We start from the raw sequence: 16,298 nt of genomic DNA on the forward strand, positions 1-16,298 counted from the left end.
GGAAGGAGGCTGGCTCTATCATTTACTTAGCTTTGTGACTTGGTATCATTTATGTAAGTTCTGTGAGACAGTATTCTTAGCTTTAAAATGGTAATAATTCAGGATTTTGAGGGTAAGAAAGATGAAGTATGAAAAATGCTTAGATGAAGGCACTCAAATATTCCTTTTTTCCTTTCTCTGAGGTTAATAGGATTTTGAAACGTGGTTAGAAGATATATTTTTTCTATTATCCCTTTGTGCTAATGAACTGTTCAATTGGCATAAAGTTGTTTAAAAAATTATAGCAGAGTTCCACTGTCTTATTCCTTTTGAGCTGCTATAACAAAATTTAATTCTCACAGGTCAGGAGGCTTGGAAATCCAAGTCAGCGTCAACAGCATTGATGTCTGGTGAGGGCCTGCTTTCTGGTTCATGGACAGCTGTTTTCTCAGTGTGTCCTCACATGGCAGAAGCTCTGTGAGCTCTCTAAAGGACACCGATCCCATCTTCATGACCTCATGACCTTCCAAATATCACATTGAAATTGTGGCGGGGGGGTGGGAGGAGGGGTACAAACATTCTGTCTCTAGCATCCACCTTAAATTTTTATCTGTGAGATATTACCTGTTTAGTTTTAAGTTATCTTTTTTCCTCTCCTTGAATTTAAGTTGTAATTATTGTCTTAGAAAATTCCCCACATAATTTCTAAAGCTCTATTAGTTGATATAATTTTAGATCAAACAGAGTGGATTATTGTCATGGAATATAGAATTGCTTATTTTCAGTTGCTTGTACATTAGAAGAAATATAATGGGTCTTCTAAATCAATGCTTTCTACATTGAACAGCATTTTAAAACTATTTAAGTTCAGAAACAGCCTTGAGATTCCTGGAAAAATTTACATATAACATTTTTTCATAAGTCTTCAAGGGGTTCATGGACTTCTTAAAGACTGTTCATGAATTGTAGATTAAAACCTAGCTTTGGGTCTATTATGAGCACACATATATTGACCACCTGAATGTACAAGGCATTTTGTGAAATATTACTACTGTAAGAGCACCATGAAATTTTTATAGTTATGTATATAAACACCATCCACTTAGAAATTGAATTCTTGTGGAGTGTATTTTTCTAGTAATTAGTAAATTTTCTCTCAGAATTTTTAATTTCTGCTAGCCATGATATAGCTTGCCATTTTGTCTGTATTGGTAGTTTTTTCCTTTGGATCTGGAGTTAGAGCTATGTGCTAATAAATTTGCTTTTAAATACTGTTTAGATATTATTTTTGTCTAATCTTCAACCTAAAATACACAGGGCTTCAGGAAGATCTTACATAAAAGCAGTAAAATCTATACTTCATGGCAACATTAAGTGAGTAAAAGTAACATTTTATTTTTCACTTTTATTAAATAGCACCAATAACTCCAGATAGTGGTTATTCATCAGCCCATGCAGAAGCCACTTATGAAGAAGACTGGGAAGTGTTTGACCCGTGAGTTGTTTTCTTTTTCTTCCTTCTTAGCAGAATGAAAGTCCATGCGTGGAGGGGTAGCTGGGTGGTATATTGCAAAGAGCATGTAACTTATAGGTAGTAATACTTTTGCCGAGTTATTCAAATACTAATTTGTATATTTTCAGTTTCATTTACATGTTTTACATGTTTGGTTTACTAATTTAAATACAGATTGCTTAATTAACGTGAGCTGAATTTAGTAATATGTCTTACACTTATAAAAAGTAGAAATGTTGAAATTTTCTTAAAATTTGATTTATAGCTATTATTTCATCAAACATGTTCCACCACTGACAGAAGAACAACTAAATAGGAAACCTGCTCTTCCATTGAAAACAAGAAGCACACCAGAATTCTCCCTAGTTTTAGACCTGGTAAGTATATTATTTGCAGATGTAAGAAAAATAAAGGAGTTAAATTCTCTTTTAAAATACTAGCCCAAAGCACCAAGAAGAATATTAGGTGACTAAATAGCCTTACACATTTGCTCTGAAAATGTCTTAGGTGTTCTGAAATGTTTTTGTTTTTTTATTATTGAGAGTATTACTGATGTCGTCCATTTTTCCCTCTTGGCTCCCGCCCCAGCCCAGGCCTTCACTGCACTTTTGTCTGTGTCCTTGGGCTATGCATGTAAGTTCTTAGGTTAATCTCTTCCTGCACCCCCATCACTCCCACCGTTTCTGCTGAAATGTTTTTATTTTAAGCTCGGTCTAATGCTTAGGGTCCCTAGCTTGGTTGATAACAGGTACCTTCTTAAATCTCCCAATAAAATTCTAATTTCATTTCATGCCTAGATTTCACCTTTTGGGTCAGGATTGTTTCCTTGAAGGACCAGATATAATCTAGGTCTCAGTGAGTTAACCTTTGCAAGACCATACTTCTTTTCCTATTCTTGTATTTATGTATTATCTAATATCAAGGACTATTTATTAATACACTCTCAAAAGTATGGTATCTTAATGCTAATAAAACCTTTAATATGCTCTATTGGTATGATTTTAAATTTTATACTTTAGGGTACCAGAAGAGCTTTAAAAACTGAATGTCTATTATATAATATTGGAAAACACTATATAATTTAGCCTTTGTTACTGGTACTCTGTAATTGAAGATGTATTTAATTCTCATAAAGAATTTTGCTTCAGGAAAAGCATATTATTTTAAACTAGAGGCCCAGTGCACAGATCCGTGCACATTGAAAGGAAATTAATTAGAAGAAATATTTTAGAGGCTGGGAAGGGACCACGGGAGGGCTCCAGGGTGTGTCCTGCCTGTCTCGCCCAGTCCTGATCAGCCAGAACCCATCAGCAAGCTAACCTACCGGTCAGAATGTTTGCCCCCTGGTGGTCAGTGCATGTCATAGCAGCTGGTCGAACGGTCGTACACTTAGCATATTAGGCTTTTATTATGTAGGATATTAATTAGCATGTGTAGTTCTGTTTTGAGAGTTTAGCACCTAAGCCTTTGCCTGGCCAAAGAGATGTAAGAGGTATAGCCAGTAGTGCTAAGTACTTAAGGTATTTATTAGAGAATAAATAGAAACAAGAATTTGAAACTGATTATGGTTTATTTAGATTTGATGTGCAAGGTAGTGAAGAAACTGAAAAAGATTTTGCTAGATTTTTATATTAGGAGTTGACATAGCAAATTTGGCCATATAGTTTTTAATTAAATGTGAAGACAAATAGAAAAAGAAAGATAAGAATTGGCTAAGTTATTTTAAAGAAGTGGATAAAGTAGAATGAGCAAAAGTTAGGCTATAGGTGAGTTAGTAGAATTAGTTATGAGTCAATTGTAGGAAAGAATACCTTTTATAAGGTGCTAAGAGAATACCTTGAAATGAGTAGTCTAGTGTGCTATTAAAAGAAAATGAGGTTTATATAGAGTATATTTTGCTGTTTGCCTCCGCAGAGTTTAACTTTAGGTTAAAAAAAAACACCAAACCTTTCAGCTAGTAAGATGTGGAATCACAAGGTATGAACATTTGTGTTTCATTTTAATTCATCTTAAATGCATTGAAAATTTTGGGGTATAGTTATGAGTTTTATATATTTATTTATTTTTTAAATGTCACTTACTATAGATGGAAGCCTTATTTTTTTAATCATTCAGGATTTAAGAAATATTAATATTTGCACATATCTTAGATTGAATGATCTTTATAAAAGATTTAAAGATGAGCTATATGAATAGAATATATCTATTTTTGGAAGATATGTAATAGATTCTAAACTTCCATTTTTTAATTGTTTTTAAAAGCGGTATGTCTGTGGTTTAGTTAACAGAAAGTTGGAACTCAAAACAGTGGTTCTCAAACTGACATGCATTAGAATCACCTTAAAGGGCTTTTTAAAAAATATTTTTTATTGATTTTTTTTTTTTTAAAGAGAGGAAGGGGGAATGGTAGAGAGATAAAAACATCGATAAGAGAGAAACATGGATCAGCTGCCTCCTGCTCGCCCCCTACTGGGGATTGAGCCTGCAACCTGGGCATGTGCCCTGACTGGGAATGGAACCAGTGACCTCTTGTTCATGGGTCCAACATTCAACACTGGCTGGGCTGAAGGGCTTTTTAAGCAGATTATTGCGCTCCTCTCTTCACCTCTTGCTGAATTTCTGAATTATCAGAAGTGGAGCTGGAGAATTTTTATTTCTAACTGGTTCCCAGGTGATGCTGCTTGCTGGTCCAGAGACTACACCACAGAAACTGGGATTTGGAATGGGTAGCTCAGTTGGTTAGAGTGTCATCCCAATACACCAAGGTTGCAGGGTTCAAGCCTCAGTCAGGGCACATATAAGAAGCAAGCAATAAATGCATAAATAAGTGGAACAACAAAAATCATTGTTTCTCTTCCACCCTACCTTCCTGTCTCTCTCAAATTAATAAATTAAAACAAAAATTTTTTTAATAAAAAAGAAAATTTTGTCCAAATTGCTATGTTACACACAGTAATGTATGATGAATATAAAATTCCATATTTGAATGGGTGCTTGAATAGATGTTTTTGGGGATCGTGGACATATAAAATTATTGGAAATTTCTTTTAATATCTTGGTTCATTCAATATGTGTTTTTTATTTTAAGGATGAAACACTAGTACACTGTAGTCTAAATGAGCTAGAAGATGCAGCACTTACTTTTCCAGTCCTTTTCCAAGATGTCATTTATCAGGTAATTAAAGAAAAATTTTAATTTGATTCTTGGCCTGTTAGATTAACATTCTGAACTAAGAAATCTTTTGCAAATTTTTTTTGGTGAAGTTTAATGTGGTTTTCTATTAGATTTCATCAGTACTTTAATGATTTGTTAACAGAGTAGAATCATACTAAATAATTACATAAAACAACATTAATTTGTTGCCACAAATATTTTACCAAGTGAACTCTGCTAGTTTTATAATGTATTTGCCAGCAGGTGGAGGCAGGAGCACTGACATCATAGATCCCTAAGAAGAACTTGCCAGGTTAATACCTGGTATGTTTTTCTCCCCTCCAAAATCCAAATGATATAAAGAAAACTCATTCCTTGTTGGTCATTTTTATTTCCTTTTGTAGTAATATGGTCTGTAGATTGCATTTTGGTTGACCTAGTTTATAATCACAAAATTCCAGGATATTCTTCTAGTTATTGCTTTACTTTAAAAAATTAGGGTATAAGCATTTCTCTCTCATCTGTGTTGTTGAACAGGTAACAGTACAAAATACTACGAATTACATTTATGTGTGTTGGTCATAGTTTTTACATTGTGTTTGAGATTTTCCTAACATAAAATTTGAATTAATATATGTGAATATACTTTGAAAATTGCAAGGAAAGTGCCTTTCTGTGGTGGCGGTTGTTATTTGATTAGTATTACCTTCATATATACCAGTTGTTGAAGGATTGGGAAAAGGTCAAAATGTTTGTTGTTTGTCAGGTGGAAGCCAACCTAAGGATTAACTAAATAAAGCCACAGAATGTTGACTATGAAGATGATGAAAAGGTGTTTTATGATTGTTATTTGCCTTTAATAGGCAGTTAGAACTTGGGTTTCGTTTTCAATATCAGAATTAAATAGAAGTTTGTGGTTCAGAATCTACTTTACGTACTTTTTCTTGTAATGAGTTATGAGGAGCTTTATTTTAGCAGTTATTGTCAATTCTAGTTTAACCTAGAAAGGTATTGTAGGTATGGTAATATCGGAGTACTATATTCATTTCCCTTTTATGGAAACTGATTTTAGTTCTGATATATGATCATAGGATGAGCAAAATATACACACAAATAGGGTATTTATTCCATTGTAACAGTATTATTTGGCTTAAGGTAAATCTTTTTCTTAATAAGGCATTTTCTGCCATAGGCTATTCTTGTTTAGTGCACTTTTAAGGACAGCAGTCTTTTGGAAAATAAACATAGTATAGAAATATTTTAGTTTTCTCTTTTTAGCTTGATACCTTTGTTTTTTTTGTTCAAAATTGCACATAAAAAACACGGGCTTTGAATTTGGAAAATAAAGCTGTTACCTAAAAATAATATTTTGAGATGACTTTCTTAAGCTTTTATATTTGGAGTTTATTTCTTGAAGATGGTTTTGATCTGTTTATGTAATTTTTAATAGTGAAATAAGAAACTTGGAAAGTAGGAGAGTTTGATTCTTCCCCTGCATGAGCATTTCTTTTCAGTGTGACCATATAACTGAATTTTTCTTACTGCTTTGACCATTTCTGCTTCATTTCTCTCCTTTATAAATTTCTTATTATTTTCATGTGGATCTGGATAGTTGTCTTATTTTGAATAAAAGGCTTCTAACAGTGCATATAACTAATAAAAATCCTATATGTACTGTATACCTCTGTTGAATTCAAAGAACTCTTTTTCTTATATATTATGAGTTACACTTTTCTAAAACTGAAAAATAGTATGCCTAAATCAGGAGCAATAAAATGGGAGTTTGAATTTATAAGTTATAGAGATTATTGCAATTTAATATTATGACTTAGTTACTACATCATATACAGAGTTTAGTTCCCCTTCAGTAAATTTTTGAGGATGTCCATAGTTAATATTGGGTACATTTCTTTGGACTTCTGGTTTTGGCATGGCTATTCTGTCTGCTTTTAAAAAAATAACTTGAAGAAATCTTGGGTTAGAGTTCCCCCAGTTTTCAGACCAGCAAGCTCCCTTTAAACAGGGAATGATGTCTTTTAAACTTTCAGTGGTGTTGTCTCCATCTACTGGCAAAGAAGAAATATACACAAGGGTCTGAGATGATCTAAGAGATTTTGGAGAAACCACATTATTAGGTAAGATGTAACTTACGTATTTAACCACTACAATATAATGTGGCCCACTTAAAGGTAGAAACCTGTAAAATACTGTATATACTCTTTTAAAAAGTAATGTATTGAGGTGAAATTCACAACATAAAGTTAACTTTTTAAGTTAACAGTTCTGTGGCATTTATTTACATACTCTTAATATGTTAGTTTCATAGCACTTGTGTATATATACTCTTAAAAATAAAAGGGTAAAGTTAAGATAGGATCAATTTCTTTCTCTGAATCAAAACCAGATAATGTCCTCTAGGGACTTATTTTATTTTTACTTCCTTTTTGTGGTAAGTTCATTATGGTTCGTTACCTAATTTTAATTCCACTTGTTATTTCTCTTTCTTTCAAAACAGTGTAAAGTGTAAATTGTCTTACATGTGTTTCCATGATTGTCTATATTAGGGGTTGGCAAACATTTTCCTATAAAGGGCTATTTGTTAATACTTCAGGCTTTACAGTCTCTATTGCAACTGCTTTTTCTGCCATTGTAGCATAAAAGTAGTCATAGACAGTACATAATTGTTAAGTATAGCTGTGCACAGACACAAAAAAACTTTATAAAAATAAATGACACTTTGGATTTGGCCCACAGGCTATAGCTTGCTGACCTGTGGTCTAATAATTATGAGAGTATATACAGTAAATTTACACTTCAGAGTCTTTCTAAGTGGCAATAGGCAATCAAATGTTCATCAGAATTCTTGTTAATATTTAGAGAAATTTAAAATTATATCCATTCTAATCTAGTTGTGGACTTCCTTAGGTTTTTTTAGTTGTAAGTTTGAGGGGAAATTTAAGGTGGCCACTACTCACATTTAAAGATTGCCTGACTTCATGATTTACATTCTTCTTTTGATTGATAAGTAGGACTCAACTTCATTATTTCAAGTCTTAGAATTTACCAGCAGGTAGATTATTCAAATCTCAATTTAGTACTTTGAGTATACTTAAAATCCATTTTTAGGGGATAAAAAAGTACCTAAAAATTTCAACTCAAAATTTGATGTATGCTGCTACTGACACTATATATTAGACAGATTACGATTTGTGTATATGGAGAAAAAGTAATTCTAAAGAAGAACTGACTTTTTTTTAATGAAGTTATGGTACTCACAAAGGCAAAGTTTAAAGATTTTTGTTTGAATGGGTTGAACCCCCTTCTTAAATTGGTACTTTTGCCATAAATTGTTAGACAGTTATTGGGATAATATTTATTTATAGAATGGTACAGATGCATTTGATATATGGAGAACAAGTGCATGATCAATTCCAATGCACATGTTTAATCTTTATATTTAGCTTATATTGACACATTATCAGGAAATCCATCTCGTGGTGTTACTCAGTTAAGAGGTCTCCACTGTATTTAGTTTCTGTTCCTGCAGATCCACCAATTCAAGACTCTAGGTCATCTCACTCCCTCTTCCATCCAGAAGATGACTTCTATCCACAAGCAGGACTGAATCAAAAGACAGATTTTTCACTTAGCTCTTGAGCTGAACCACCTCCTCAATGACCTTCCTCTGTCTCCATCAAGAACTGGAGCTCAGTTTTTTGAAGATGTAATAGAGCTACTCAGCCCAAACGTGGCTTATTGAAGACAAAAAGAAGATGCCTCATATGTTTCACCACAGTGCAGCCAAACGTAACTGTGTTGTCCAACTCCTCATTCTGTAAAGTATGGCAGGGGCATCTAATTTTTTATTCTGTTCACCTATAAGACCTTTAGCCAGTCAGTGGCTTTCTGAAGATCAGTAAAATCAACAAACTTTGGGTCAGCTGTCCAGAAATCAGATTGTGGTAAGCACTCAAGGAGAGAGAGGATCCTTTAGGGAGCTACTTGCTAAAGGATACTTTATTAGTAGAGATTTTTATGGGGAAAGTTGGGGGGAGAAGTGGGTGGGAAATCCCATGTTTAGCAAAGGTCAGTCTCTTCACCATTATTAACGTTTGTTTTCTTGGGGACCTTACAGCCTAGGATAATTTTCATAAGGATCTCGAATATCTTATACCACGAACGAGAGGCTTCTGTCCCTTCTATAGTCTTTCCTAGGAAAGTCAGCATAATTTTTGGTTCATGAAGAAAAAAATCAATCATTTAAATGGAGGATTTTGTCGTAACTACCTAATCAAGATTTTTGTTCTCTAAAGCTCTTACTTAAATTGACAATAACCAAAAGGCATTCGTTTTGACCTTCATAAAGCATAATTTTGTTGTACAAAAGTAGTATGTATATTTGTGTCTTAAAACATTGGAGTCATGGACACTTAATATTGAGGATAATATTTTAGCTGGTCTGGAAAAATATTTCGATAATTAATTGTAGGTAAATCTTAAAAGCAATGTTAAGTAACTTTCCTATCCTTATTAGTAAGTATAGTCATTGGCACTCATTTTTTTTTCATCACAATTATTATTTTTTAGGTTAAAAAAGGAACAATATAGCTGAAACTTACAGTTATCTACTTCTCAGAGATAAAATGTATTTCATGGGGAACTCTGTTCTTTGTAAATGTATCTTAAAATTAGAAGCAGTTCATTAAAAAATACATGGGAAGTTCTTGTTCAACAAGCTGAAAATGTTCTGTAAATTCAGGAGAGGTGACAATTGATTACTAAGCATATTAAGTTTGAAGGCTTCAAAGTTTAGAATTTGTTTTTAAAGGCGACATTTTAATTTTACTACAAAGGCCATTTTTGCTCCTAAAATGACTAAACTTTATTTTAATATAACCACATTAGTATTTTACGTGTGTGTGTGTGTATGTATATATGTGTGTGTATACACACACACACACACACACACACACACACACACAATGGCTGCTTTTACTTGAAAATTTTTCTTTTTTGCTCACTTTTGCTATATCAGTTATTTGAATGTGTTCAGCTTCATTTTATCCCATTTGGACTCTGTAAGAAAATTCCTTTTTAAATTTATTTACACTTAATTCAGTATAAGGTTTGTAGAAGCTTTTAGTTTAGGGATTTTTTTAAATTGTTTTTATTTTTATTGGTTGTGATGTTTTAGTGTTTCCTTACTCATCCATCTACAAATACTTTCCTCACCAGCCATCTAACTCTTACTGGAACTGTGTGAAAAGATGACTGTGAAATCACCCAATGGGTTATAAAGTTGAAGCCTACGCAGGGCTTACCTGAGCACAACCCTCTTTCAGTGGAGAAGGTTGGAGTTTTGTGTCTATTCTCTGGTGTTGAGGTTAAGAAAATGTTAAGCAAGTTGAATAGTTAAGCTATCAACTGATGCAATTCATTATTACTTTCCCTCTTCTAAAAATATAGCTTATAGCCATGGGGCTTTCTCTTTTACTTAAGGTTGCCCAGTTCTGTCCCATAGAATCATTCCATCTATTTTCCTTACCATCCACTACTTTTAAATAGAAAGATGGATAATAGTAATAGCTATTGGTAGTTTCAATGTGCCAGGCACTTTCCGTTCCAGGTGCTTTACATGCATGAATTTATTTAATCCTCACAACCCTATGAGATAGGCACTATTATACCCATTTTATAGATGAGAAAACTGAGGTGTACAGAAGGGTTAGATCTATGGTATCTTGATGTTTGACTTATTCATACCATCTCATTCTTCACATTCCCCAGCTTTGTTAGTTTTCTTTTGTTGTTGTTTTGTTATTTTTTGTTATTTTTCTACTGCTTTAAATTCTTTCTGCTGATGAAATAGCATTCGCAAATTACTATTTTTTTTAAAGTATATTTTATTGATTTTTTACAGAGAGGAGGGGAGAGGGACAGAGAGTTAGGAACATCGATGAGAGAGAAACATCGATCAGGTGCCTCCTGCACACCCCCTGCTGGGGACGTGCCCGCAACCAAGGTACATGCCCTTGACCAGAATCGAACCTGAGACCGTACAGTCCGCAGGCCAACGCTCTAATCCACTGAGCCAAACTGGTTAGGGCCACAAATTATTTTTTAATTTAAAGATGCCATACTCTTCAGTGAGTGAGTTCCACTGAATTTATCTTTTTTTCTTTTTCGCCTACAACAGTGTAGTGATAAGTTCTAAGGATATCATAGAAAAATGATTACACATGTTTCACTTCAGATATGTTAAGGTCATATTATCTGTGTACTTAAAACCATTTAGAAATATTTTTACAAAAAAGATTTACATGTAAGAAGTTTTGTTTTTTGCAATCACTTACGAACAAATTGAAACTGCTTATCTTTGCGTGTTTTATTTCCTTTTTTGTTCATGCTGTGAAAGTTATCTGTAATAATAGATAAAAGTTTAGTAAACAAGCAGTCAGAAATTATTCAATATATAGTATAATTTAACATTGCATACTTAGACATGGATATGTATTTAGACAAGAGTTTATCACACAATACTTATAATTATTTTATAACTGGATTGCTGTTTTAATGAATGCTCTTATTAAATCTAGTTATATTAACTATTTATGGCCTATTAGTACCATCTATACACACACTTATAGAATATTCTCATTGTCTTAATGCCAAAGAAAGTACAGACGGTTTCGTTCATTTCAAGTTTTGCTAATGTAATGTTATTTTTTTTGTTATATACTTATCACTTTTATATAAAATTAAAATTTTTGTAAAATCAGTCCCAATATCACTGTTTTGCTGATATTATTATAATAATAATAGATTTTATTTTAAACCTTGAGTAATGAACATACTCACAAATGCCTATTTTGGGTAATAAGTCTTATTGAAGACATATCTGGGTATTCTTATATAATGATTATTTCTTATAGCATTATACATTATTTTCAAACTATTAACATTTCAAAATATATTTGGTTTACTGGTAGAAGATTAACACTATTTGTAATGTAGCTAGACTATGTCTTCAATAAGACTTATTACCCAAAATAGGCATTTATGAATGTGTTCATTATTCAAGTTTTAAAATAAAATCTATTATAATAATGTCAGAAAAACAGTGATATTTTATATATATATATATTCAGACTAAAATGAGACTTTTGGCCTAGTCTTACACTTGGGAGATGACATGGTTTTGAAGAGTTGCAAGTTTTGAAGGATGGTTGTTGAAATACTAAGTAGAGAAAGAATGTAGAAAATAGGAAGTAGGCAACTCAGGACATGAATCTTTGTTATTTAGGAGAAGAAAATAGAGTTGAGCATCTGTGGAATAGATTTTGAAGCATTTAGAAGCATGCCTTTGTGTACATCTGTATATTAATGTATCTCTGTGCCCTAACACAGTGATTGATTATAGTCTCATTATACATACTCTACAATCGTTTTTTATTTGTTTCCTACTGGACAGTACTTGCCCTCTATATATTTCTGCTTTTATATATCCATCCAAGTGACTTGGATCCTGCTGGCCTTATATCTCTTTCTATTTATTGTTCTGAGATTTTGCCTTTGCAGCAGATGGCAGAACCCCATGTTGTTCCAATCCTATCCCTGCTCACTGTAACTTTGTACCTTTCTTATATTCTTGTCTTTTTCACTAACCACTTCAGTTTCTGCTTATGTCTTTTAATCCTGAAACACCTCTGTTCAAATGGTGATGTTGTTCTCAGGATAGGAACTTTTACAGTCAACAGTTACTATATTTTACTATGGTAAGGAAACACCCTAGCAATATATTTCCCCATCTTTAGTGCCACCTTTCATCCTCAGTAAACAAGCACCTTTTGAAAGTAATATCATTTAAGATGCATTTTATATTTAAATATAGTCAAAGTAGTTGAATGCATAATGAGGTTATAGTTTTGAACTAATCTGGAATCACTGTATAAGAAGTTGGAAAACGTCACTTACTATGCTTGTACAATATTATTTAAGTAGAACTATTCCTATAAAATGTGTGTTCATGTTCAGAGGAAACATCCCAAATTACAGAGGCCTTGCTTATCTTAGTTTACAATATGTAGAGCAAGTGATAACAGGGGTATTGAAAACATTTATACATATGTAAAAAGAAATATTTTTGGTTATTAAGTGCATGTAAGTGATAAAAACTTTAGCAACAATCAGAAAGATCTGATGTTTCATGGTTTAGCATCCTCCTTGAGATGAGGTAATTACAAAAAAAAAGTATTGGCAGAATTTTTTTTTTTTTCTTGACCATAATAAATCTTTTGAAAACACCCATAGTTAATAAAAATGATTTGTTAGTTAAGGTAGTAATGTAACTAAAATCTGTCAGTTACTTAGATTACCAAACAAGTAAGGTGTGTGATTTTCAACCAGGGCCACAAACTATACGAAATGTTTTGAGATGAAAATGTTAAAATTAATTAGCAACTCTAGTTAAAGTTTTTGTAACTCATCCTAAATCATAGCGATTGGATACTGAGGATTTGGTTATTTTTATTTGCTAGGGATAGGAATACTTGGCTTACTTTGTTTTTGGCTAGTCAATAAATTGAGATAAAATGCCTGGTAGGATTACAAACAAGTATACCTTTATCATTCTAGTTTGGGGGTGGGGTCAGATGATATTAGTATATTAATGTTCAAAATTTGTCTTACATGAGTGATCAAGTTGTGGAAAAAATTTATAGTTGTCCTTATGTAGTCATGTAAATTTGCCTGTTTTATCTTTATTGCTTAACTTCAGGCAGTTCTATTTCATTTACTCCATTAGTTTTTATCAAGTACTATATATTTGGCATTATTTTATACCCTTCAGGCATTGGAAATTACAAAGATTGGTAGTACATAGTCCCTAACTCCTAGAATCCTTTGCATGATTTCACTGTTCTGCCCCTAAAACATTCCTAGAACTAGATTTTTAATTTGTTGCCACCACAGTTTTTTGTTGTGTTTTTTAAAATCTCAATCCAAAGAATCTGGTAGGTGTTCTGCAAATGTTTGTTCATAGTATTTGAAGTTAATAATCACCTTTTTGAGTATAGTAAAAAATTTTCTTTTTATAAAATTTTGTCACAAAATGAATACAATTTAAAGGAGTCAGATCTTTTGTAAATCACTTTTAGTGGTTGCTTATGGTTTATATTTCTGTGCTTTTTAAATATGGGAGTATATTACAAGAGCTACATTAAATGTAGGCAAGAAGACAGGCACAGAAATAAAGCAGTTCTTTGGGTGCTGTAGTCTTCCATGATTGTGCTAATAGATTTTGACAACTTGTATTTGACTATCATAGTTTTATCTCAAGTAGTCAAGTAGTATTAATTTAGATGCCACATCTGAATCAGTAAATGTAGAAAAACAAACTTGATTTCTGAAAATATTCCAATTATTTAAACCTACCAATCCAAACATCTCTTTCTTTTTTTATGTATATATATATTTGTATTGATTTCAGGGAGAGGGAGAGGGAGAGAAAGCTAGAAATATCAATGATGAGAGAGAATCATTGATGGGCTGCCTCCTGCATGCCCCCCACTGGGGATCGAGTTTGCAACCTGGGTGTGTGCCCAACCAGGAATCAAACTGTGACTTCCTGGTCCATAGGTCGACGTTCAACCACTGAGCCACCACAGCCAGGCCAAACATATCTTTCTTGAACATTATTTACCTTAATAGAAAATTGAAATAAAGCTATTCTTAGCAGGTGATTGTTGAGAAGAAATTCTGAGTAATTATTGAGGAAGGTCATTGAGATAGGTCAGCTAGAGATGGACACGCAGCCTGCCTAATAATTGGATGGATGCTACCTGGCTGGAAGATGGAGCTGATTGGTGGATCAAAATCTCAGAGGGAAACCTTTTAATTTTTAGGTTAAATGTTTATTAAGAATTATATTCCATGAAGTACTATTGTATGCTGGTATTTAACTACTAAATAATGAAATGATCAATGATTATTACCCTGCCAAAAGATTGTTTTAAGTGATTTTTGGAATGTAAAATATATTTTGAGTGGTAGTAAAATTTACTTCTTTAAAATATGAAATTTATAATATATCCAGAGTTAGAATATAACATATCTTATAAATAAGTTTGTTCTATTTTATGTGTTTATTTGCTGAAGCCATCTTTGTGTTTCTTCAGGTTTATGTGAGATTAAGGCCATTCTTCAGGGAATTCTTGGAACGAATGTCTCAGATGTATGAGGTAAACATGCATGAACTGAACAGCATAAATATTTTATTTTATTCAACATAGTACCCATATTTAGATCATGTATAATGATTACTTCTTTTCCCCTGAATTTATAGATCATTCTTTTTACTGCTTCTAAGAAGGTGTATGCAGACAAGTTACTGAACATACTAGACCCTAAAAAGCAACTGGTCAGGTAAATTTAATTAAGAAATAGTGGAAATGTCTGTCACACTGATCTATGAAATTACTATGATTATATTTAACTTTAATGGCCTTTTTAAGTTGGCTACATATATAGAGATTTGTCATGCTGAATGGTGAAAATAAATGAATTTTTTAAATGCCCAAACTCTTAAGAGTTCCTAATGCTATAATTCCAGACAGACGTTCTTTAAAAGGACACAAAGATCAAATGTATTTATTTATTGTTACATCTGTATCCTTACTTCTTTTGGGATTAGGGGAGGGAAGTAGGTGGAATTTTTCACTGTGTGCATGATGTTTTCATTTCCTTTATGTTGATATAATGCATGTGATGGCACCTTTTTAATGGCATAGAGAAATAAAAGTTAATTTTAACAGAAAGGATTAAATTAAACTCTCTTGCTTTTTTCAAGAGCAAATTTATCTTCCATGGAAAGAAAATGTTACATGAATCTAATTGGGAATTGCAGTTGGCTTAGTCATTCAGGTTATTCCCTGTGTGTGTGTCCTGAGCCAGCAGATGCAGTGTGTTCCTGGTTAGGTGGATTACCTTGGGTAATTTTAAAATAGTTTGAAAATTAGTTAAACTGAGATATTAAGACTAAAGCAGTCTTATTGCATCCTATAAAATATGGGAGTTAATCTTTGAGTTTTTGACCAAGAGCTGAGAGTGATGCCACAAAAGGCTTATAACAACCTTAATAGCTGGCTATTCATTTTCTTGAATGCTTTCTCCCATATTGTCTTAATGGAAAATTCTAAACTTATCTAAGGATTAAAATTTGTCCTTATAGTTAGTTTTATTTTTATCTTTAATATAAGCAAGCTTTAGACATACAAAATAGAAAATGTATTTTTTATTCATAAGAGTGTATTATAATTTATGCTCATTTTACCCAACTTCAACAGAAATATACAAATGATTTTGCTTTGATCATTCATTCTATTCAGTCCCTCCAGTGTTCCAGGGAATAGTGGTGAGCCACACAAGCCCTTCCCCTCTTGGAGCTTTCATTTTACTGGAGGACAAATTGTACTCATGCAATTATAATCTTACCCCTCTTTTAAATTAGTTTTCTAAAATATTCACATTTAAGAGTTTAAATTTATTTTATCTTGTTACAATTTGAAAACTTAAAACAGGAAAACCTGCCGTTACCGGTTTGGCTCAGTGGATAGAGCATCGGCCTGCGGACTGAAGGGTCCCAGGTTTGATTCC

General features: G+C 32.7%; 1 protein-coding gene across 11 annotated transcripts in view; it reads left to right on the forward strand.

Moving 5' to 3' along the window:
* CTDSPL2 (CTD small phosphatase like 2) overlaps positions 1-16,298 on the forward strand; it is a 104,330-nt gene that overhangs the window by 72,554 nt on the left and 15,478 nt on the right. For 10 of the 11 annotated variants that reach the window (XR_004966103.1, XR_004966099.1, XM_036299887.1 and 7 more), the window contains 6 exons: positions 1,396-1,474; positions 1,758-1,869; positions 2,081-2,125; positions 4,581-4,667; positions 14,822-14,884; positions 14,989-15,068. Coding sequence is in view for 9 of the 11 variants with exons in the window: in XM_036299887.1 (XP_036155780.1) it covers positions 1,396-1,474; positions 1,758-1,869; positions 2,081-2,125; positions 4,581-4,667; positions 14,822-14,884; positions 14,989-15,068 (466 nt within the window). In the remaining 2 variants the exon portion in view is untranslated. The remainder of the gene's footprint in view (positions 1-1,395; positions 1,475-1,757; positions 1,870-2,080; positions 2,126-4,580; positions 4,668-14,821; positions 14,885-14,988; positions 15,069-16,298) is intronic. The other variant, XM_036299854.1, reaches the window with a different exon arrangement.

Source organism: Myotis myotis, unplaced genomic scaffold (genome assembly GCF_014108235.1).
Source record: "Myotis myotis isolate mMyoMyo1 unplaced genomic scaffold, mMyoMyo1.p scaffold_m19_p_1, whole genome shotgun sequence".
NCBI classification, from domain to species: Eukaryota; Metazoa; Chordata; class Mammalia; order Chiroptera; family Vespertilionidae; genus Myotis; species Myotis myotis.